At 39.9% G+C, this 22,772-nt stretch overlaps 1 protein-coding gene across 3 annotated transcripts in view; it reads right to left on the bottom strand.

Annotated features, from left to right (window-relative positions):
- The window catches only part of LOC307004686 (uncharacterized protein), a 36,570-nt gene that overhangs the window by 12,648 nt on the left and 1,150 nt on the right, over positions 1–22,772 (bottom strand). The window contains exons 2-5 of one of the 3 annotated variants that reach the window (XR_013799102.1): positions 21,004–21,309; positions 20,093–20,217; positions 19,383–19,489; positions 12,945–13,053 (exon numbers count right to left, since the gene is read on the bottom strand). Coding sequence is in view for 2 of the 3 variants with exons in the window: in XM_079624084.1 (XP_079480210.1) it covers positions 19,168–19,306; positions 19,383–19,489; positions 20,093–20,217; positions 21,004–21,309 (677 nt within the window). In the remaining variant the exon portion in view is untranslated. Of the gene's footprint in view, positions 1–12,944; positions 13,054–19,122; positions 19,307–19,382; positions 19,490–20,092; positions 20,218–21,003; positions 21,310–22,772 lie in introns of those variants that run through there. The other 2 variants (XM_079624084.1, XM_079624083.1) reach the window with 2 other exon arrangements.

Below are 22,772 nucleotides of genomic sequence, written 5' to 3'. Positions count from 1 at the left end.
CTCTGTCTATCTTTCTGTTATCAGGCCTGGTAAGGCAAGCTTAAACAAAATAATGATAATGAACCAAAACAAACCCAGCTGACTTTTCTAAAGACAAATGAATAATGAACATTTGAGGACATGTAAAATTATATGAAAGCTACAGGAGAATGTGAAGTTTAAATCTAATTTGAACTTTAAATATTATACTTTTAGAGTTAATATAAAAAAAGCAAACATTGGAAATGAGCAGTTAACATATGTGTGCCTAGCATAAGTGTGTGTGATGGGGACAGCACTTTATGTCTTGTGTTAGTTTAGGGCAGCTATTCCGCCTGAATAGTGAGTATATTGTGTCTTTAACCTCTGGAGAGTGTTTTCTTTCATTACAGATGAGTTAAGGCAAGTGACAAATTAAAGAAGGCAAATGCTGAGTGAATCTGATGAGAAGATGATAGAGAACATGGGACTTTATTTGAGTTGATTGGTCATCACGCTCCGTCTGGTAGTAATTACTTTTGTCATTTATGATGTGGATTTGAATTACTTTTGGATAAGTTTAGGTATTTATATAAATTGGAATTGTGGAGTTGTAGATCGTGGGTTGAAATAAAAGAAGATGTTATAGATTTGACAGCAACAACAAAGATGTGACATTGGCTAAGTCAATATCAAATTATGCAGAGAGCCATTTATGATTATTGTAAACAGGACGAGAATGTTTTTTTTTGACTGACATTGACCAAGTCTGTACAGCACGACCTGACGACTTTTAAAAATGGTTGCGAGACAAAACAACAGGCCTGAAAAGCAGGATACGCAGTGAGACTGAGGGCCGTTGCCCTTCAAATACTTCGATAAGAAAATGAAATTGTGGCTTTAAGTGAAGAATGTAATATTTTTGTTTCAGAGACAGAGAAAGATGTCTGGAGGAAATTTGTCTGAAGACACTATGTTAAATGTTATGTTAAATTGATGATCGAGTTGTGTCGACCATCAAAAGGGGGATGGTATAACAATTGCCAAATATGGGTTATTAAGGGGTAATTGGGTAAAAGCCCTGGAAGAAGCCATTTTTCTGCCTAACAAAATTGCTGTCTGGATTGTTTCAACAGGACGTTTCCAAGGGCATCGAAGGCCGTGGCAGAATAGTAGACAAAAGAAAATACGTACTTTACTATCTGATGATAACCTCGAAATTTGTTTTTCTTTACAGAGAGCAGAATTGGGAGACAGGGCAAAATGTGTTGAATAATGGCTATGGATGAATTTTGCTAACTGTCCTGGCCTGATTGTTATTATTGTGGCAGAAAGGTGCTACACCTTGTACAGAGCATAACCTAAAATTTTCCTTTTGCAGAATGTCAGGATGGATTGCATCGAGCTGAACTGATTCTGTTTTCCAAATGTATGAATATTGACTTGTTAACGTGGATATGTGTTTTTCAGGGGAAAAGGACTCTGACTTTATTAAGCAAGAAATGTCTAATGATAATATGTTTCAGTTTTTAAACAGATGGTGAAAATTCCACAGGTCACACCAAAAGGGATGAGAGGAAAAGACAAGCAGTCACTAACAAAATACTTAAGGTCTCCATTCACAGGTCCATGGGGCGAACGAGATGATCAACACGCCTGGAGGAGGATGTGGACCAACTAATGAATTAAGAATGTGGTTTTGTGATGATTTTGAGGACTTTATTTGAGTAAATTGAAATAGAGCTTAGTATATAGAGAGATCGCTCTAGTCGCGGATCAAAAAACCACTTTTCCGTTCCGATAACAAATCGATTTGCCCCGCTCAGTGAAACACCCACTGAGAATTATTCTGATTGTGCCCTAGTTATTGGCGATTCTATTACACGGAACGTGAAAATAGAGACACCAGCCACCATAGTCACATGTTTGCCGGGAGCCAGAGCGCCTGACATCAAAGCAAATTTGAAAGTGCTGGCTAATGCTAAACGTAAATTCTCTAAGATTATTATTCACGTCGGCACTAATGATGTTCGACTCCGCCAGTCGGAGATCACCAAAATTAATATTAAAGAGGTGTGTGAACTTGCAAGTACGATGTCAAGCACTGTAATTTGCTCTGGCCCCCTTCCTGTTCGCAGGAGTGATGAGATAGTTAGTAGATTGTGTTCACTCAATGGCTGGCTGTCTGGGTGGTGTCCGCAGAATAATATAGAATTCATTGACAATTGGAAAAGTTTTTGGGGCAAACCTGACCTGTTGAAAAGAGATGGTATTCATCCCTCCTGGGATGGTGCTGCTCTTCTCTCTAGTAATTTGGCTCATAGTCTTAGAGCTAAAACATGACAATCTGGGCCTCAGGTCAGGAAGCAGACAGACTGGCTTAACCGACCGTCTGCTAGCGGCCTCACGTCACCAAGGTCAGATAAATCCCATCACATAGAGCCTCTTTCACCTAGATGTCATCATATAGAGACTGTGTCTGTTCCCCGAACTTGGAAATCCAAAATACGTTCAAACCCATCTAAGGTTAAAAATTTAATTGATCTTCAACAAATAAAAAACAGATATAATACAAATGAGCAAATGATAAAGCTTGGGTTGCTGAATATTCGATCTCTTACTTCAAAAGCGCTAATAGTTAATGATATGATTACAGATTATAACCTAGATGTGCTGTGTTTAACAGAAACCTGGCTAAAACCAAACGATTACATTGCTTTAACCCCCTGAGGTCGGCAAACGCGCGGGCGCGTTTTGCTCGTTTTTTTTTACATAGCAGCAAAATAGACCTAAAATACTCTGTCAGTTTTGGTCATACAGCCTTAAGAAATATGAAAAAATAAGCTGTTAAATGTCTACTTTTTTATGTGTCCACTTACAATCGAAATAAAACATTGTGCTTTTGTAAAATAAAGAAAGTAAACAGGGAGTGCTTTCTGCCTCTCCGTCTCCGTGAACTTTTTTTCTGAAGCACTTCTCTAAACTCAAACAAAACTCAGCGAATACTATTCACTCAGACATGAGATATATATCTCTGTAATCATTTAAGTGTGTAGTTTTAAATTATCTAATTCAAAACTAAAAGAAATATTCTCTGTTTATGTAATCTATATATAAAGAGCGAGAAATCAGCTGTGCTCATTATCGTTCTGACACCTCATTACTCCGCTAATGTGACACGCCCATCGAGAGCGCGCGCTATTCAAACGCAGATGATCTGAGGCAACACATGCAAACCAGTCAACGCCCACAACAGCTGGACAACACACTCGCTGTGAGGAATAATAATATCGTGATAATACTGGAAATTTTACCTCAAACGTGCTGGAGTAGCCGAACAACGGATCCAGCTGCAGATCATCAGTAAGTGCTTTGTTCTAATCGCGATATGAAATGGTGTCTGTAAACCGCAAAAGACTGTTTAAATTTGAATCGCGTTTCTGTGTTTGAATGAATGAACGGCACATGCTGTTGTTTACTCCAGCTCGCGCGTGTCTGAATGAATGAACGGCACATGCTGTTGTTTACTCCATTTCGCGCGTTTCTGTGTTTGACGAATGAACGGCACATGCGCGTGTCTGTGTTTGAATGAATGAACGGCACATGCTGTTGTTTACTCCATTTCGCGCGTTTCTGTGTTTGATGAATGAACGGCACATGCGCGTGTCTGTGTTTGAATGAATGAACAGCACAGACGCATGTTGTTGTTTAGCTACAGCTCGCGCGTGTCTGTGTGTGAATGAAACTATCTATATTGCCTTCTGAGATTAGTAAAAATCGACTGAATACGTTGAAATAAAATGTCTTTGGATAAGCAACATATTAAACTGCAAATTAACATTTATGCCCTAATATATATTAGCCTATAAAAGACAATATGTTACAGACTAAATATGAAAGACAACATTTAATTTTGGATAGATTATAATTTTTTTACTGCCACATCAAAACCTAATTTACAAGGTGCAAACAAAATCTTAAAATATCAATATAAGCCTTGTCTTTAAATTATTTTTGTGTTTTATTAGTGACAAATTTGGGGAGAGGATAGCCTATCCAAAACTTTCTGAAAATACGAATGAGAATTAACTGCACAATTACTAGAAATGTTTACCTTGGATATTATACAATTTGCAAGCATACACAGTTTGTGGAAAAATACACTTTTTTCAAGATGTTTCCAACTGGGCATATATATATGTGTGTGTGTATGTATGTATATATATATATATATATATATATATATATATATATATATATGTGTGTGTGTGTTGTCTTTGCATCTTGTGGCTCAGTGACACCTATGAATTGCTCATTAGTATGCAGCATTAGCATGTCTTTGTCTTCTCTCAGGTGGGAATGAGGACATTATTCATGACCTTGTTGGATCATTCACGCCCCCCTGCATATTGCCTTTCCAAACAAAAAGTGTCTTACAAAATTTAAATCAATCTATTGTTTAATGTGAACGATTAGCCCGGATGATTTTCAGATCATTTTAAAGTAAACACTTTAGCCGACAACATCCATTAGTCAAAAGTATTGTGGAAATATGTGAAGTTTGTCGTTTGTGGTCTTATATCAGAACATTTAAGTTTGAGTTTTTTGAATAACCACGCATAAATAATATTCTCTCAAAAATGCAAACATGTACATGCATGTTGCTCACATATTATGATAGACATGTTCGTGCTAAATAGAGTGTAATTACACCTTTGCCATTAATATGTTTATAAGCAACTGAAAAAAATACAAATATCAGGTCATGTCAAAACATCTCAAGGACCCCAAAAACACCTTAGACTCCAGAGGGTTAAATGAGTCAACCCCACAAGATTACGGTTATAAACATGAACCTCGTCTGAAACGCAAAGGAGGAGGTGTTGCTGTAATTTATAGTAATATTTTCAAAACCACTAAGAAATCTAGTTGTAAATATAATTCTTTTGAAGTGTTGGTGCTTAATGTAAAAATATATAGTGTAACCGATAAATCACGTTTGAAAATTCTGCTGGCTACTGTATACAGGCCACCAGGGCACCATACAGACTTTATCAAAGAATTTGCGGACTTTCTATCAGAATTAGTATTGGCTGCAGATAAAGTACTAATTGTTGGTGACTTTAATATACACATAGATAATGAAAAAGATGCATTGGGATTGGCATTTAAAGACATTATAAACTCAATTGGAGTTAGACAACACGTGTCAGGACCGACTCATTGTCGTAATCATACTCTAGATCTAATACTATCACATGGAATAGATGTTGATGCCGTTGAAATACTGCAGCAGAGCGATGACATCTCAGATCACTATCTAGTCTCGTGTAAATTACATTTAGCCAAGGCTGCAAAGCCGACTCCGTGTTATAAATATGTCAGACCGATCACTTCTGCCACTAAAGATTGCTTTATCAATAATCTTCCTAATCAGTTTCATCATCTCAGCATCCCGGATAGCTTAGAAGAACTTGATATTGCAACAGAAACTTTTAACTCTCTCTTTTCCAGCACTTTAGACACAGTTGCTCCGCTGCGCTTAAAGAAGATTAAAGAACATAGTCCAACGCCGTGGCACAACGAGCACACTCAGGCCCTTAAGAGAGCAGCCAGAAAAATGGAGCGCAACTGGAAGAAAACAAAACTAGAGGTGTTTCGGATTTCATGGAAGGAGAGCTCGATTGCTTACAGAGAGGCTTTAAAAGCTGCTAGATTTGCTTATTTTTCAACCCTATTAGAAGAAAATAAACATAATCCTAGGTATTTATTTGAAACAGTGGCTAAACTAACGAAAAAGAAAGCTTCAAGCCCAGAAGTTTCCAAGCAACACAGCAGTAATGACTTTATGAACTTCTTCACTTATAAGATCGATAATATCAGGGACAAAATTATAACTATGCAACCGTCTAATACAGTATCGCATCAGGAAGTGCATTGTAGTCTCCCTGAGGGAAAATTTGATTCATTCATTGCTATAGGAGAGGAAGAATTTTGCAAACTCGTCAAATCATCTAAATCGACAACGTGCATGTTAGACCCTATACCGACTAAGCTGCTGAAAGAGATGCTTCCAGATGTCATAGATCCTCTTCTTAATATCATTAATTCATCTTTGTCTCTAGGCTACGTACCAAAAACCTTTAAGCTAGCTATGATTAAACCGCTTGTTAAAAAACAGCAACTTGATCCTACAAAACTAGTCAATTACAGGCCGATCTCTAATCTGCCATTTCTGTCAAAGATATTAGAAAAAGCAGTATCCTCACAACTGTGTTCCTTTCTAGAAAGAAATAATATCTGCGAGGATTTTCAGTCCGGATTTAGACCGTACCATAGTACCGAGACAGCTCTCGTTAGAGTCACAAATGATTTGCTCTTATCATCCGATCGTGGTTGTATCTCTCTATTAGTATTACTGGATCTTAGTGCTGCATTTGACACCATTGACCACAACATCCTTTTAAATAGACTCGAACATTATGTTGGCATTAGTGGAATTGCACTAGCATGGTTTAAATCATACTTATCTGACCGTTATCAGTTTGTAGCAGTAAATGAAGAGATGTCTTATCGATCACAAGTTCAGTATGGCGTACCACAAGGCTCAGTACTAGGACCGCTGCTGTTCACTCTGTACATGCTACCATTAGGAGATATCATTAGGAAACATGGAATTAGCTTTCACTGTTATGCCGACGATACTCAGCTGTATATTTCTTCAAAACCTAACGAAACCTACCAATTCACAAAATTAACGGAATGCATAGCTGATATAAAAAATTGGATGACTAGTAATTTCCTACTACTAAATTCAGAAAAAACAGAGATTCTAATTATTGGACAAAAAACTTCCACACGTAATAACCTAGAGTACTGTCTAACACTTGATGGCTGCTCTGTTAAGTCTTCGTCGTCGGTTAGGAACCTGGGTGTGCTCTTTGATACCAATCTTTCATTTGAAAGTCATGTGTCTAGTATCTGTAAAACCGCTTTCTTCCATCTTAAAAATATATCTAAATTACGTCATATGCTCTCAATGAATAATGCAGAACAATTAGTTCATGCGTTTATGACCTCAAGGCTAGATTATTGTAATGCTCTACTGGGTGGTTGCCCTGCACGCTTAACAAACAAACTACAGCTAGTTCAAAACGCAGCAGCTCGAGTTCTTACTAGAACCAGGAAGTATGACCATATTAGCCCTGTTCTGTCAACACTGCATTGGCTGCCTATTAAACATCGTATAAATTTTAAAATATTGCTGATCACTTACAAAGCACTAAATGGTTTAGCTCCGCAGTACTTGAGCGAGCTCTTAACGCATTATAGTCCTTCACGTCTACTGCGATCTCAAAATTCCGGCCAGTTAATAATACCTAGAATATCAAAATCGACTGCTGGCGGTAGATCCTTTTCCTACTTAGCACCAAAACTTTGGAACAGTCTTCCTAACATTGTCCGGGAAGCAGACACACTCTGTCAGTTCAAATCTAGACTAAAAACACATCTCTTCGGCCTAGCATACACATAACACATTATAGACTTCTAATTAGGCTGCATAGTTTAGAACAGCCGGGACCGGGAACACTTCCCGTAATCCTGATGTACTTGGTACATCATAAGAAGGATGGCGTCTACGCTAATATTAGTCTCTCTGTCTATCCCGAGGTTTACTGCTGTCCACCGGAACCAGGCCGTATCCAGATCTGATGAAGGACCAGCGCCAGGACACGACGACGACGCCGCTGACCTGAAGTGTCAACCAGTCTCTCCTTGTCACGAGTGGGAGACGAGAGACGTGGATTCAATTGCAGAGATTTTAATAAAAGATAAAACATAAAACAAACAAACCAACAAAGGAAATCAGAACTAACTCCAACACGGGCAGGACAGGCACAGACACACGTAACATGTACAACGAACCAGCACAGGACAGCAAACACAGGAAGACTAAATAGGGAGGCAAACAAGGAGGGTAACGAGCAGGACAGGTGGGACAACTAAACCAATAATCAGATAACAAGGGGGAGGGACCAGACAATGACAAGAGCACATGGCCCCAAAATAACAAACACCCATGTGCATAACAAGACAGGACAGACATGTGACATTACCCCCTCCCTACGGAGCGGCTACCAGACGCTCCATAAGACCAGGGCGGGACGGGAGGGACAGACCAGGGCGGGACGGGAGGGACAGACCAGGGCGGGACGGGAGGGACAGACCAGGGCGGGACGGGAGGGACAGACCAGGGCGGGACGGGAGGGACAGACCAGGGCGGGACGGGAGGGACAGACCAGGGCGGGACGGGAGGGACAGACCAGGGCGGGACGGGAGGGACAGACCAGGGCGGGACGGGAGGGACAGACCAGGGCGGGACGGGAGGGACAGACCAGGGCGGGACGGGAGGGACAGACCAGGGCGGGACGGGAGGGACAGACCAGGGCGGGACGGGAGGGACAGACCAGGGCGGGACGGGAGGGACAGACCAGGGCGGGACGGAAGGGACAGGTGAAGCGGACAGTTCATCGGGCGGCCAGGGCGAAGCGGACAGTTCATCGGGCGGCCAGGGCGGTGAGGATCCCTCGGGCGGCCAGGGCGGTGAAGACCCCTCGGGCGGCCAGGGCGGTGAAGACCCCTCGGGCGGCCAGGGCGGTGAAGACCCCTCGGGCGGCCAGGGCGGTGAAGACCCCTCGGGCGGCCAGGGCGGTGAAGACCCCTCGGGCGGCCAGGGCGAAGACGACAGGCGGGGCCGGCAGGGCGAGCAGCTCGGGCGGGGCCGGCAGGGCGAGCAGCTCGGGCGGGGCCGGCAGGGCGAGCAGCTCGGGCGGGGCCGGCAGGGCGAGCAGCTCGGGCGGGGCCGGCAGGGCGAGCAGCTCGGGCGGGGCCGGCAGGGCGAGCAGCTCGGGCGGGGCCGGCAGGGCGAGCAGCTCGGGCGGGGCCGGCAGGGCGAGCAGCTCGGGCGGGGCCGGCAGGGCGAGCAGCTCGGGCGGGGCCGGCAGGGCGAGCAGCTCGGGCGGGGCCGGCAGGGCGAGCAGCTCGGGCGGGGCCGGCAGGGCGAGCAGCTCGGGCGGCGCGGCAGGGATGGCAGTTGCCTCCGGGCTGGTCTCTGGGTTAGAACCCACCAGACGACCCGATGAAGAGGTTCCTCTCCTTCTCCTCCTCCGTCTCCGGACCACCGAAATCGGAACAGCAGACACTGGCTCCGACTCAGGAACAGCAGACACTGGCTCCGACTCAGGAACAGCAGACACTGGCTCCGACTCAGGAACAGCAGACACTGGCTCCGACTCAGGAACAGCAGACACTGGCTCCGACTCAGGAACAGCAGACACTGGCTCCGACTCAGGAACAGCAGACACTGGCTCCGACTCAGGAACAGCAGACACTGGCATGTCTAGGATCCGAGCCAGACGCTCCAAATGGTCCATCATTGCCTGGGCGGCCCCACAAATGGTCATCTCTAGATCTGTCTCACACTGGGCAGACGGGACGCGAACGGTCTCTGACTGGGCAGACGGAACGTGCACGGTCTCTGACTGGGCAGACGGTACGCGAACGGTCTCTGACTGGGCAGACGGGACGTGAACGGCCTCTGACTGGGCAGACGGGACGTGAACGGTCTCTGACTGGGCAGACGGGACGCACACGATCTCTGACTGGGCAGACGGGACGCGCACGGTCTCTGACTGGGCAGACGGGACGCACACGGTCTCTGACTGGGCCAGCGCAGATCTCCTCCTCCTCCTCCGTCCTCCCCGACGGATGCCTGAAGACTCGAGGCTGGCCGAAACCACCGATGACGTCCCAACGCTGGACGGATCCAGTGACGAGGAATTTTCCTCCAAATTCCTTTGGGCACACATGGAGAAATACTTCGCCAAGGAAATCCCATTCTCCCTCTCAGCAGGAGAAAGTTCACTCCGCTGAATCCACATTTGGCTGGTTCGTTCTGTCACGAGTGGGAGACGAGAGACGTGGATTCAATTGCAGAGATTTTAATAAAAGATAAAACATAAAACAAACAAACCAACAAAGGAAATCAGAACTAACTCCAACACGGGCAGGACAGGCACAGACACACGTAACATGTACAACGAACCAGCACAGGACAGCAAACACAGGAAGACTAAATAGGGAGGCAAACAAGGAGGGTAACGAGCAGGACAGGTGGGACAACTAAACCAATAATCAGATAACAAGGGGGAGGGACCAGACAATGACAAGAGCACATGGCCCCAAAATAACAAACACCCATGTGCATAACAAGACAGGACAGACATGTGACACTCCTCCTCTCCACTCCGACTTCAACCAACCGGAACTGGACAAATACTCTGATTCATTCTGAACTTCATACACTGTTCGCTCATTGGCCAGAGGAGAACTGGCCCCCGACTGAGCCTGGGTTCTCCCAAGGTTTTTTTCTCCCTTCTGTCACCTGTTGGAGTTTTGGTTCCTTGCCGCTGTTGCCTTACCTTCTGGCTTGCTTAGTTGGGGACATTTAATATTCAACAATATTATAGATCTGCCTTAAAGGTGGACGATGATGAAATTATTTTTTTGTATTTTCATGTTATCACTGTGAAGCTGCTTTGATACAATCTGTATTGTAAAAAGCGCTATATAAATAAAGATGACTTGACTTGACTTGACTATTGATATTGGTATATGACAAATGATTTGATTGGTTACTGATTTATTAGAAAATATTTGAGGTAAATGTTTTCAGGAAGAGAAGATCTATTAATTAATGTAAATTATAAGGATTATTATTGAAGCTGATTAAGTAGAACCACTGCCTGATTGAATTAAAAGTAAAATAACAAAATATGGTTAGGGGAATGGATATGGGGAAAATGTTGAATGTGTATGTGTTATTCTGATAATTTTGTTATTCATGGGTGAATATGAGAAAACTGGAATGTCTGTTCAATTGGTGAAAATGACAGTCTATCCGAATGATGATGATGAACAAAATTATGCAGATGATTCAAGTAGAGATTACAGTTAAATGTGTTGATGTTTTCTTTTCTTTCTGAGAACGATGGATATGTTTTGAAACTGAGGGATTTTTTTTATTTTTTTTATTATTACAATTTTATGATTTGAATTTTATATGTTTGTTTTCCTACTGTGCTATAATCTTTTTCCTTACTAGTGTGACTGAGGTTGAGCCTGGCATTAGTAAACATGTTTACTTGCTTGCTAAATAATTAATGGGGCTTTCCCCAACAAAAACAGCCTTATGCTTCTTCATTCTAGACCTTTTCTTCACAGGTTCAAGGAGAGTGATCTTTTATGATGTGTGATGTAATGACTTGAACTTGCATTTATTATTATTGTTATTATTATTATTATGTTTGATTAATAATGATAAAAAGTGAGGAGTTGTAGTGGCGGTTTTATGATATTCACTGATCTTTAGTAAAATATAGATGATTCAAAGAATGTCACATGTGTGACTCTCACTTGTAGTGAGAGAAGATTCTGTTTATGTACCTGGGAAGGCAGAAGGGAGAGACACTCCAGAGAACAGACGAACAAGGACCTCTGACCTAGATGTCAGAAGGCCATTTGGTGAAGGAGGGCTTAGTCTATGGAAAACTACTGGTAGGATGGCTCTGGCAAGAAGACCTTGGAAGAGCCAGGAGATAAAAGCAGGTTCAGTCTGTCTGGGGTGGGTGTCACTCTTCTGCACAGGGTAACAACTGTGTATTAGACTGCTCCTATTCTTGCAAGAATAAATACTTCTATTTTATAATTTGACTCTGAGTCTCCCTTACGCAGTGATGTTTGTTTGATGAATTTTTGCCACAACAGTATCATATTTCCCCAACATTGTTTGCTTTGAAGCACTTATGATATCATGCTTACCAATCAAAATAACTGATTATGTGGTGACAATTTCTAGAATTGTTTTAGAGTTTTATTTTTTAATTATTTTATTTTATTTATTTATAATTAGGACTGCACATTTACCAGATAATGTATTATGTTAGATGCACAATAGTCATACATGACAAAGAACAAACAAAATGCTGTTTATTTTGGTCTCTTACCAAATGGACTGATTAATCCACGGGCCTGTTTCAATAAGGAGGTTCAACCAACTCTGAGTTAAAACTTGAACTCTGAGTTGACTTACCCTGAGATGGGAAACTCTGAGTTTTCGGTTTCAGATCAGCTGAAATTAGTTAGTTCAATCAACTCTAAGTTGACTGACTCTGAGTTGAGCGTGTGCACCACAACTATAAAAAGCCATTATCAATGGAGCGCAGATATTATGAGTCACCATGGCAACAGCGCCAGACACAAAGAGGAATTACTGGTATATAGTGTTGGGTGTAATTATAATTAATTACCAAGTAATCTAAATATTGTAATTTAATTAAAGGGATTACTCTTGATTCTTCTGTAATTTAAAATAAAATATGATGTAATTACATTAAATAGGCTACTGCATAGACTATAGAACAATTCTGTATAAAACATTAGTGGATTTAACATACATTTTTAAAAGGTATATTTTGAATGTAACCTTCTCCCTCTACACACTTTGGTCAATTCAAGAATAATTCATGCAATTGTATATTGTTCATTTTGAAAGCATTAAAAGTGCAGTTTCTTGTCTCTCCTCATTGTATTGTTCAAGTGGTTGAGGTTGATATGGGACTTAGTAATTAATAATAAGTAGACCAATACTTTCTAAAGATAGTAATTATTACATTAATCTAATTACACTGTTGAAGATGTCATTTGTAGTTAGTAATTAATAACTATTTTAGAGTAACTGTTATAATATCAGGTGAAACTGGAAGAACAGTTATTCAACCTAATTTTAATTTTCATGTAGGCTAGGTGCAATCCTGCAGGCATTAAAAGAATGTGGCAGCAGCTGAAAATAAAAAAAATGTAAAACCATAATTCAATCAGGTAAGGCTTGAGCATATCATGGGTGTAGGCTATCTGACTTTACAAACCTTTGACATATTACATAACTAAGTAGCATCCAGTGTCTAGCAGTGCAGCAGCATTTTTGGCTGAGGGACTTCCTTCATCAGAGCCGGTCACTCCCGGAGATCCAAGGGCCTTCAGGAAATGTAAGAGGTCTATGTGTTATTTTTTATATAGGGTATTTTTGATATTTCCATTTATTTTACTTTGGGTTGGGTTTTTCGTTCGACCCAATAGATTCTGATATCTATTGGGACTAATATCTATCTAGAGACTAATATCTGTCTTTTGGAGCCTCCTGTCCCAACAGAACCCCAGACAGTTGTAAGTTGCCTACTCAATACACCAGAAATTATGACAAATAGTGTTATAAAGTGTACACATGCTCATCTTCACAGGATAATGGGTATGAAGAAACAGTTTCTGCGCCACAGAGAGGCCAACAGAGTAGAGATGGGATTTATGGCTCTTTGAGAGGATCCGGATCTTGGCGATCCGTTCCTTTTAAAGAGCCGTTCAAAAGAACGGCTCTTTTGGCTCTTTTTAAATATTTAGTCAGTTTTAAGAAGCCAGCTTGGGGGCATCTCAGTTTATCCTGGAAATAATCACTGGGAGGAATGATGAGGTGAGATTTGTAGTCAAATAATTAAAACACCAATATCTGAGTTTGAATTATTCTGAATATTGATTATTACCTCATTTGTCATGTGTGGACTATATTCCATAGGGTTCCACAACATCCCTCTGCTTAGAAAGTAACATCACTATTTTGGATTTACCTTTAGTACAAAGTGTGTGTATGCAAAGCTATGTTGACTTATGTTATTCATATAATACCTACTCACAAATAAACATAAAAAACAAAGCCGGCTGCAATGAATTTCTGTGCAAAACAGCTTTTACTACAAACACTTCCACACAAGAACATTTTGATAAAAAACAAAAAATATTTAAAGTTTTAAATATATACTGTAGATAAAATTAGAATAAATAAAATGGAAATGTCTACATACAGTCCACTATTACTACTATTACTTATAATATTATTAATAATACTATTAATTATAAACTTTGCAAATAGGACATCACCCGATGATCGATGATGTGACTTATATGGTTATTTTTGTATGATCAACTCCTTAATATTCCAAAATATTCCTTCATTCAAAAAACGTAGCCTAATTTGATTTAAGGATGGAGATTGCACAGGAAAGTAAAGTGAGTGAAAGCAATTGGGACATTGCTTAATTTGTATAATCTTTACTCTTATTGGTGTCGTGCTACAGACCTAATTTAAATATTATGCAGGAAACAGAAATCCGATCGGTTATCCAGATACAGAGCCTACTTAATATGAACAAATGTAAACGCACGGTGTCCTGATTGGCTAATGATCCGATCTGCTTGATCGGATCATGGTGATTGCATGTTAATGCCAAGTGTAAACGCAGCCTTTGTGTGCATCGGTGAAACAAAGAAAAGAACGACAGAAGAACGGCTCCCCTCCCGCCGCAACTCGGCTCCCATCGTTCATGTTTATGAGCCGTTCAAAAGAATCGGTTCGTTCGCAAACGTCACAACTCTACTCAACGAATAGGTTCAACTTCAGAGCATTTGACGGGCCCGTTCGCTCAACACCGAAGTGCAGTGAACACCCCTGAACTTGGACGAACTGAATCGTATAGCCAAGTCTAATGGTACGGAGGAGCCTAGTGGATGGGCTGGAAAGCGCAAGCCAGGCTCCCAGAACCCAAGCCAGGGAAACCAGAGGCACCACAGACGTACCCCGGTGTGGCAGCGAGGTGGAAGACAGGGACCCGACTCGCAAGGCATAGCGGCTTGAAGTATATATGTATGTATATATATATATATATATATATATATATATATATATATATATATATATATATATATATATATATGAGTGTGTATTTTGTACATTTTAAAAAGCAATTTTAACCAGAAAAATCTAAAATGAATTCCCAAAATCGTGCAGCCCTATATTTTCTCTGGAAATCAGCATGTTCTCAGCTGTTTTTTAAATTATTTATTTATTTATTTACAGGGTTCAGATGCCCCACTGATGAGTCCTGCTGACTTCAACATTCACATGAGACTCTGTACATGAACATGGTAAAGTGAAAAATCAAACACCTTGGTGTGTGACAGTTCAAGTCTCTGTCTTTAGACCAGTGTGGTCAATAATGTGTTTTTTTTGGTCATTTGTTGTGTATCTTTGTGTATTAAGTTGTAAATAAATCCAAAACAAAAAGCCTTTCTTTTTTAAGTCTCTCCTCATTCTTTTTGCAAGATTCCTCATAATGATAGCACCTGATAGGGCCATTATTGGAGGGTCTTTGTCTCTCTCAGGTGTGAAACGCTCAATATTCATGATGGTTCATGCCTCCTCGCATAAAGCTTTCTTACACAAATTTCTTACTAATTTAAAATCATTATATATTATAGTAGGGAGGATGATTTTCACATAGTTTTGAAGAAAATATTTTAGGCTACGTGATACAAATTTCAAAAGTCTTGTGAAGAAATAATCAGTATGGGTTTCATGACTAGGGTTGCCAACCGTTCCGTATAAGACGGAATCGTCCCGTATTTGACACATAAAAGTCTTGTTCCGTATTGAACCGATACGGAACGCACTTTGTTCCGTATTTTTGAGAATCAATTCAGTGCAAATCCGTGACAGACACACACATAGCTTCTAATATATGTCAGACTATGAACGAAGACATTTGTAGGCTATGATAAGAAAAAAAACAGACGGTGCGTGCGGTAGATACTAATTTCTCCCCGTTTGTCTATGATCAGCGTCGCGTTTTTAACATCTTGGAACATCATCAGAGAATGCCCTTTTAATTGGTCGTTTCAGTCATTGTGAGTCATGTGAGCAACGATGATGACAAGTGACAACAGCGGGAAATGTAAAAATGACTAACATTACTTCCAAGCAGCCGGCGAAAAAGAGCACAAAAATATAGAATTGAATGGGAAATAGCTGCACAATGTGCTTAGTCTGGAGGTTTATTTGTTTCTGTGAGATTTTCCTTGTGCATATATATAATATTTGGTTCTCTTGAACCCTTCAACCTGCATCATTTCAACTTAATTGTGTTTAACAGCAGAATTTGTGGTGAAAAACTACATTAGCCATTTTCCTTGTGCATATATACAGGTGTTGTATTGCTTGAATGCATTATTTGAGTGCAATATTTCCTTTCCAGTGCAAAACAACAATATATCAAAAAAACAGGTAATATATATAAAATATATATTTTATATTTTCTTTATTAGCTGTTTTTTAATGTACTATTGTTTTGCACTGGAAAGAAAGTTAACTAAAATGGAAGTATAATTATATAATATAAAGATATTTGCACTACACATCCTTAAAATGTTGTCAAATTAAATGTCACATGTCACCACAATTTTTTTTCACAAACCACGCATAAATGTCATTATCTCGAAACTACAAAATTTTACATACATGCTGCTGACATGTATAAGTTAAAGACTGAATAATCATTCCCTGAAGAAAACAAAGACTTAATTTTAAGATATTATTTTGTCACAGTACTAAATCTGTCTTTTAGAGAAATTTTAGAGAAATTCAAAATTAATGCATTACAATTTAACTAAACCCATTCGATTTTAGTCGACTAAATCTACTGTAGATTTAGTCGACTAAAATCGTATTGTATTTCGTCGACTAAAACTAGACTAAAACAATTCAGATGACTAAAATGTGACTAAAACTAAAATGGCATTTTAGTCAAAAGACTATGACTAAAACTAAATCAAAATTTACTGTCAAAATTAACACTGAATGGCATGCCAAACTGTACCTGTCGAGTAGGAACTTTGCGACTGAGGCATCAGTGGGAAGCCCAACCTGTGCTTTTAGCGCACGCTAGCGTGTGAAATATTCTCCCAAAAACACTCTGGTCTTGATTCTTTCTTCAGAGGCCTTTCTCTTCTTGTCATACAATTCGTAGACGCTTTTTCTCTTGCGACCCTCAGACATTTAGAAAAAAACAGGTGAGAACGGCGAGCTTCAATGAATGGCTGAAACCGTAGCTCACCACACATATACACCTGAAAGTGCGCATGCGCAGAAAGCGAAAACTACCTAGAGACGAGCACGTATGACGGCCTTACGTAAACATATCACCAGAATGATTGACAACTAGGAGGATCAATAGTCTTGATGATCCACCCGGAAAAAGAAAATCTTCCACAATACATTTAATTAAATAAATGCTTTATATAATGAGGAAGACATTTAAGATAAGCTATGTTTTAATGGTACAAAGACCTCTTTTATGTCAAAAGATCAGGGCTGATGTGATTTGTCATGACCCCTTTAACTAGTCCATCACTGTTTTGATCTGGTCAATCTTCAGTATATGAGTTGTGTGTCATCTAAAGGTTTAATGTTCAGTCTTCCATCAAAGCTAATAGTTTTGTGGTCTCAATTATTAAATACATTAATAAATAATGTATTTGTGATAATATATCATCATGTTTTGACCCAGAATCCCTCTCCAACTATCGGCCCATCTTCCATTCCTGTCCAAGGTGCTTGAAAAAGCTGTTGCTGCTCAGCTACAGGAGCATCTACAACGTCATTCACTGTTTGAAACATTTCAATCAGGTTTTCGAACTGCTCATAGTTCAGAGACAGCACTGTTGAGGGTAACCAATGACCTTCTCATTTCTGCAGATTCTGGATCCCCCTCTCTGCTCATTCTCCTTGACCTTTCAGCAGCCTTTGACACTGTCGACCACCATATCCTACTAAGCCGTCTTCATACTGACATTGGTCTCCGTCACTCCACACTGGACTGGTTCACCTCATACCTCGCTGACAGGACAGAGCACGTCAGCCTGGGATTAGCCAGGTCCCGAACAGCCCCTGTCACTTGTGGTGTCCCCCAAGGATCTATCCTAGGACCCCTGCTCTTTATTATATACATGTTGCCATTGGGTCGTATCATCAGCCGTCACGGCATCTCCTTTCACTGTTATGCTGATGACACCCAGTTATACCTGCGAACCGACTCAAACCTATGTTCTACCCCGGTCCTTCCATCATTATCTGCTCTCTCATCAGCTTCTTCACCATCATCTCTAGCCCTCTCAGATTGCCTGGAGGAGATTAGGGCATGGATGAGTTATAATTTCCTCCAGTTAAACAGCTCTAAAACTGAAGCCATACAAATCGGCACCCCTCATCAGGTCCAGTCATCACCCATAACCACTATCTCTTTCTCCGGTCAAGACATCCCCCTCTCAACTACTGTTACCAACCTCGGTGTGAAGCTGGACCCTCAACTGACCTTTGCAAATCACATCAAACATCTGTATAAAACCTGCTTTTTTCATATCAAAAACATTTCAAAACTCCGCCCTTTCCTCACTTTCTCTGACGCAGAAAAACTCGTCCACGCCTTAATTTCCTCCAGGCTGGATTACTGTAACAGCCTGCTTATCGGTATACCAAATAAACACCTTCAAAAACAATTCATTCAGAACTGTGCTGCCCGAACTCTGATGAAAACCCGCAAATACGAACACATCACTCCCATTCTCCAAAATCTCCACTGGCTACCCATAACCTCAAGAATTCAGTACAAGATTGCCCTCATCACCCATCTGTGCATCTATAGCAATGCCCCGAAATACCTCAAAGACCTCCTTACCCCTCACTCATCCACCCATAACCTCCGGTCCCAAAGCACACATCTCCTCCATCAGCCACGTTCAAGACTCCGCACCATGGGAGACCGAGCCTTCAGTTGTGCTGCCCCTCGCATCTGGAACTCCCTCCCTGAGCATCTGCGAAAACCCCAGTCTGTGGACACTTTTAAAAAAGAGCTTAAAACTGTTTTGTTCAGGCAGGCGTTCTTAAGTTGTCCTTAGGCTTTGCAAATCTCCCTCTGCACTGAAAGAACTCCTCTTTTAGCTTTCTTTTTTCTTTTAAAAAATGTATCTTATTCACTCGTTTTTTATTATTATCTCTTTTTTAATGTGGTCTCTGTAGCACTTTGAGATTCTTTTATGAAAAGTGCTGTACAAATAAAATGTATTATTATTATTATTATTATGTTTTATATATACTACACACACTGTCACTATAAAGCAGTGACTGTTATTATTTACAACTATGGGGAGAATATTAAGAAACTTGACTTCACATATTGTTGTTAAGCGTGTAATTAAAATATATTTAATTTAATTACTAATTTCTTCAATATTTTTCTCACAGATACATTTAAAAGCAACATTACATGGATAATCATACCACCCTGATGGATATAACACAGCACAGTTCTCTTTTTCATAACCATTTGGTTCTCGAAACTTCCAGGACCTGCATCAACAGATCAGCATTAGATGTTCAGACTGAGATCATTTATTAGAGAATAATCAGTTCAGTGATTTCTCACCCAGAGGTCAGTGTGTTGCCATCAACCCATGTCCATCTGCCCTCCTCATCACTGTCAGTCAGACCCATCCAGACTCCAGTGCTTCCAGACATCTTCTTTACAAGATCCTAGTAGAACCAACAAGGAAACTACATTTAAAGATGAAAATACTATCATCAGTTCCTCACACTCATGTTGATCCAGCTCCATAAAACTTTCATTTATTTTCGGTACACAAATAAATATAATTTTTAATATTTAAATCTGAGAGATTTCTGTCCCTCCATTACCCAATTCAGTCTATTCACCCAAAACTCAAATGCTTTAAAAGATTCACGTAAATATCGTAAAAGTAATCTATGTGAATTGAGCCGTTTAATCCAAGTGTTCTGAAGAGACACGATCACCTTATATGATGAACAGATTCAGTGTTTGATCAGCGAACAAACATTGAGCAACTTTTTTCTCATGCATCGAGCAAGAACGGTTGATCTCTACATGTGTCCGATGAGCTTTCTGAACCGTCAGACTTTTGGGTGAATACACTTTCAATTGATTTCATTAAAAATATATTTCATTTGTTTTCTGAAGAAGAACAAAGTCTTATTGGTTTGAAAAGAGAGGAGGTTGAGGAATTGATGGTAGAGTTATAATTTTTGGGTGAATTAACTCTTTAACGTCTGTGTTTCTGAGTGGTCATACTGTAAAGGTGCAATCTATGTTTCACTCACTTGTTCCTCTCTGTTGTTTATGATGACCAGATCAGCTCCTCTCTCTGTACAGTATCTTCTGCTCTCAGTCCAGTTCTTCTTCTCAGACGACATAGAGTAAAAGCTGGATTGATAAATACATCCATCTGTAAACAGAACCAGATCATCTACTGCCACTTTTTACCACCAGAACTGAATTATGCAATTTGTTTATGATAGCTTGCACTCAAAACCTCTGTGGGGAAGTGTGTTAAAGTTTATGGAATGACCCCATTTAAATCGGTAATTTTTTTTACCGAAAATGTTTACGTTTTGTTTTTTTAATAATTTTTCACTTCATTGGAATGGTACAAAACTTGGTAAAGGTTTTGGCACTTGCTATGTGAGCACACACACAAAAATGGACATGATTCGAAAACGGTCCTGTAAAAAGTAGTCACATTTGAGCTCCTCATGGTCAAAAATGATGCCATTGGAAATGAATGGGAGATTAATTTTATCTATTGAAAACTTTTGGTACTGCAGCCAAACAAAATTGTGATTTTGAAAATATATATTTCATGTAAAATAAATTAAATAGTATTTCTGTGCATTTTTCATAACAATACATGTAAAATTCTCTTTTTTTTTTACTTCGGCAATAATCTGCCAAGTGTCGTCTTTAAAAAGCGATCAAATTTAAGTCTGTGCTTTATAGCATACAAGATTTACCAGTTTATGTTGGAAATTTAATTTTCAGGTCTATGCTCAAAAGGGAATAAATGAATTATAAATACAGCGTTAGTATAAAAAACACTTAAAAATACAAAATATTAAATAAAATAAAAACATTATCAACCTAAAATATAGTACATTGATAAAAATTGTTTTCATTTTTTACCTACGCGTGAAGAGCACCAGAGGGTTAAGTAAACACTATAATTTAACATTACCCATTTCATTGAGCATCTTCCACAGTTCATTTCTCTCCTGATTGAACTGGTCTCTTTCATTAGTCTGGTTATTGTTCTTGGTTACTCCATCCTTTTCATTTGTCAATGTTATGTCCTTGTTTAGTAGCTGGTCTCTCTCTTCTGTGAGGTTGGTAATCATGGTTATTAACTGTTGTCTCTCTTCTGTGTAGTTTGTGCTCTTGGTATGGATGTGGACACACAGCACTATGACTGCAGTCAGCAGAACAACACACAGAAGCACCAAACACACTGGAGCTGCTCTTCTGGTCCTCACACAATCACTTCCTGGAAATAGCAGAAATTTTGATAAAAGTTGTATTAGTTTCCTATTGTGTGTTGTATTTGTACCTGTATGGTTTCTCTGAGTGCCTCTGTCCATCTCTTGTGTTCCATCAGTGTTTATATTGCCATAAACAGGCTGAGACATTTTTGTTTGCTTGGTCATGGTAATGATGGAAGAGCTATGTGTGTTTCTACTCTGTAGTCCTCTGCTATAAAAGTAAATAAGGCCAAAAAGTGGCAAAGTACTTCCTGTCTGATAATACCAATGAATTTGCATAGCAAAAAGCTCTTGCTAAATGGCACAATTGTGGTAGTGTGGTTAGATATAGCAGCCAGGTTCAAGTTAACACATTTTAAGGGTGACTCTTATTCAGAGTGACTCACTGGAGAAGTTGGCATTTAAGCCACACTCACACAACACTCGTGGCTAATGGCTGTTTTACACCGCAAGCGTGAGCGCAACTACATCGTGACTGCAGCTGCAGACACGCGCGAGTATTCACACTGGAAGCGTTGGTACAGTGTCACAACAGTGGCTCCCAGGCTACATATAAACCAAGCATTTCTTTACAAAGACTTTTGTTAAATTTGTTTTTAGAAGATGGTCATAAACTTTATACTTGAAGTTTGTTCAAAGCCCAAACGGAATAATTAAAAACAAGATTTGGGTACATTTTCTATAAATATTTTTGAGTCTTCATTTTCTTTTCTGACATACTGCAGTTCTTGTTAAAACACACTAGACATGCAAATTCTGTGCGTTTTGGGCACTTTTTGTGTGAAATCATTATAACCAACAGTTACTACTAACCTAACCTAACCTAATATGTTTAAACTAAAGAGCAAACATCAACATTACATCAACAACACAGTTATTTTGCCCATATAATCTTTAGGCAAATAAGGGTAAACATATTTGGCTTGCTGTCCGCAGTGGAGGGGCTTAAGGAAGCAGCTTCAACTTGAGCTCAGATTTAACCCCAGTGGGACTACTACCGGTAATGCTTAAATGATGAGTATGGTCGGAAGATGCCTAAATTATGTTGGTGGAATTGGGCAGGTGGAGGGATGCCAAAACAGCTGATGCCGGAGCAAGGTGATCGAGCGGCTGCTTACAGGTTTAAAATTAGAATATCGTCAAAAGTTGATTTATTTCAAGAATTCAACTTAACAGGTGAAACTAATATATTATATAGACTCATTACATGCAAAGTGAGATATTTCAAGCCTTTTTAGTTGTTATAATTTTGAGGATTATGGCTTACAGATTATGAAACCCACAAAATCAAAATCCCAGAAAATTTTAATATTACATGAAATCAAACAGTAATTACACAGTAACTGTTGCTTTAGGGAGCAACATTTGCTCTCATCAGAAAAGAGGACTTTGGTCCACTGCTTTATTAAATCCAGAGTCAACGCAGCCGTCTACCAGGACATTTTCAGAGCACTTCTAGTCCAGGCAT

This window comes from Phoxinus phoxinus, assembly GCF_949152265.1.
Source record: "Phoxinus phoxinus genome assembly, chromosome: 9".
Taxonomy (NCBI): Eukaryota; Metazoa; Chordata; class Actinopteri; order Cypriniformes; family Leuciscidae; genus Phoxinus; species Phoxinus phoxinus.
The sequence above is the reverse complement of the archived record's forward strand: the minus strand, read 5'-3'. Positions and strand labels throughout refer to the sequence as shown.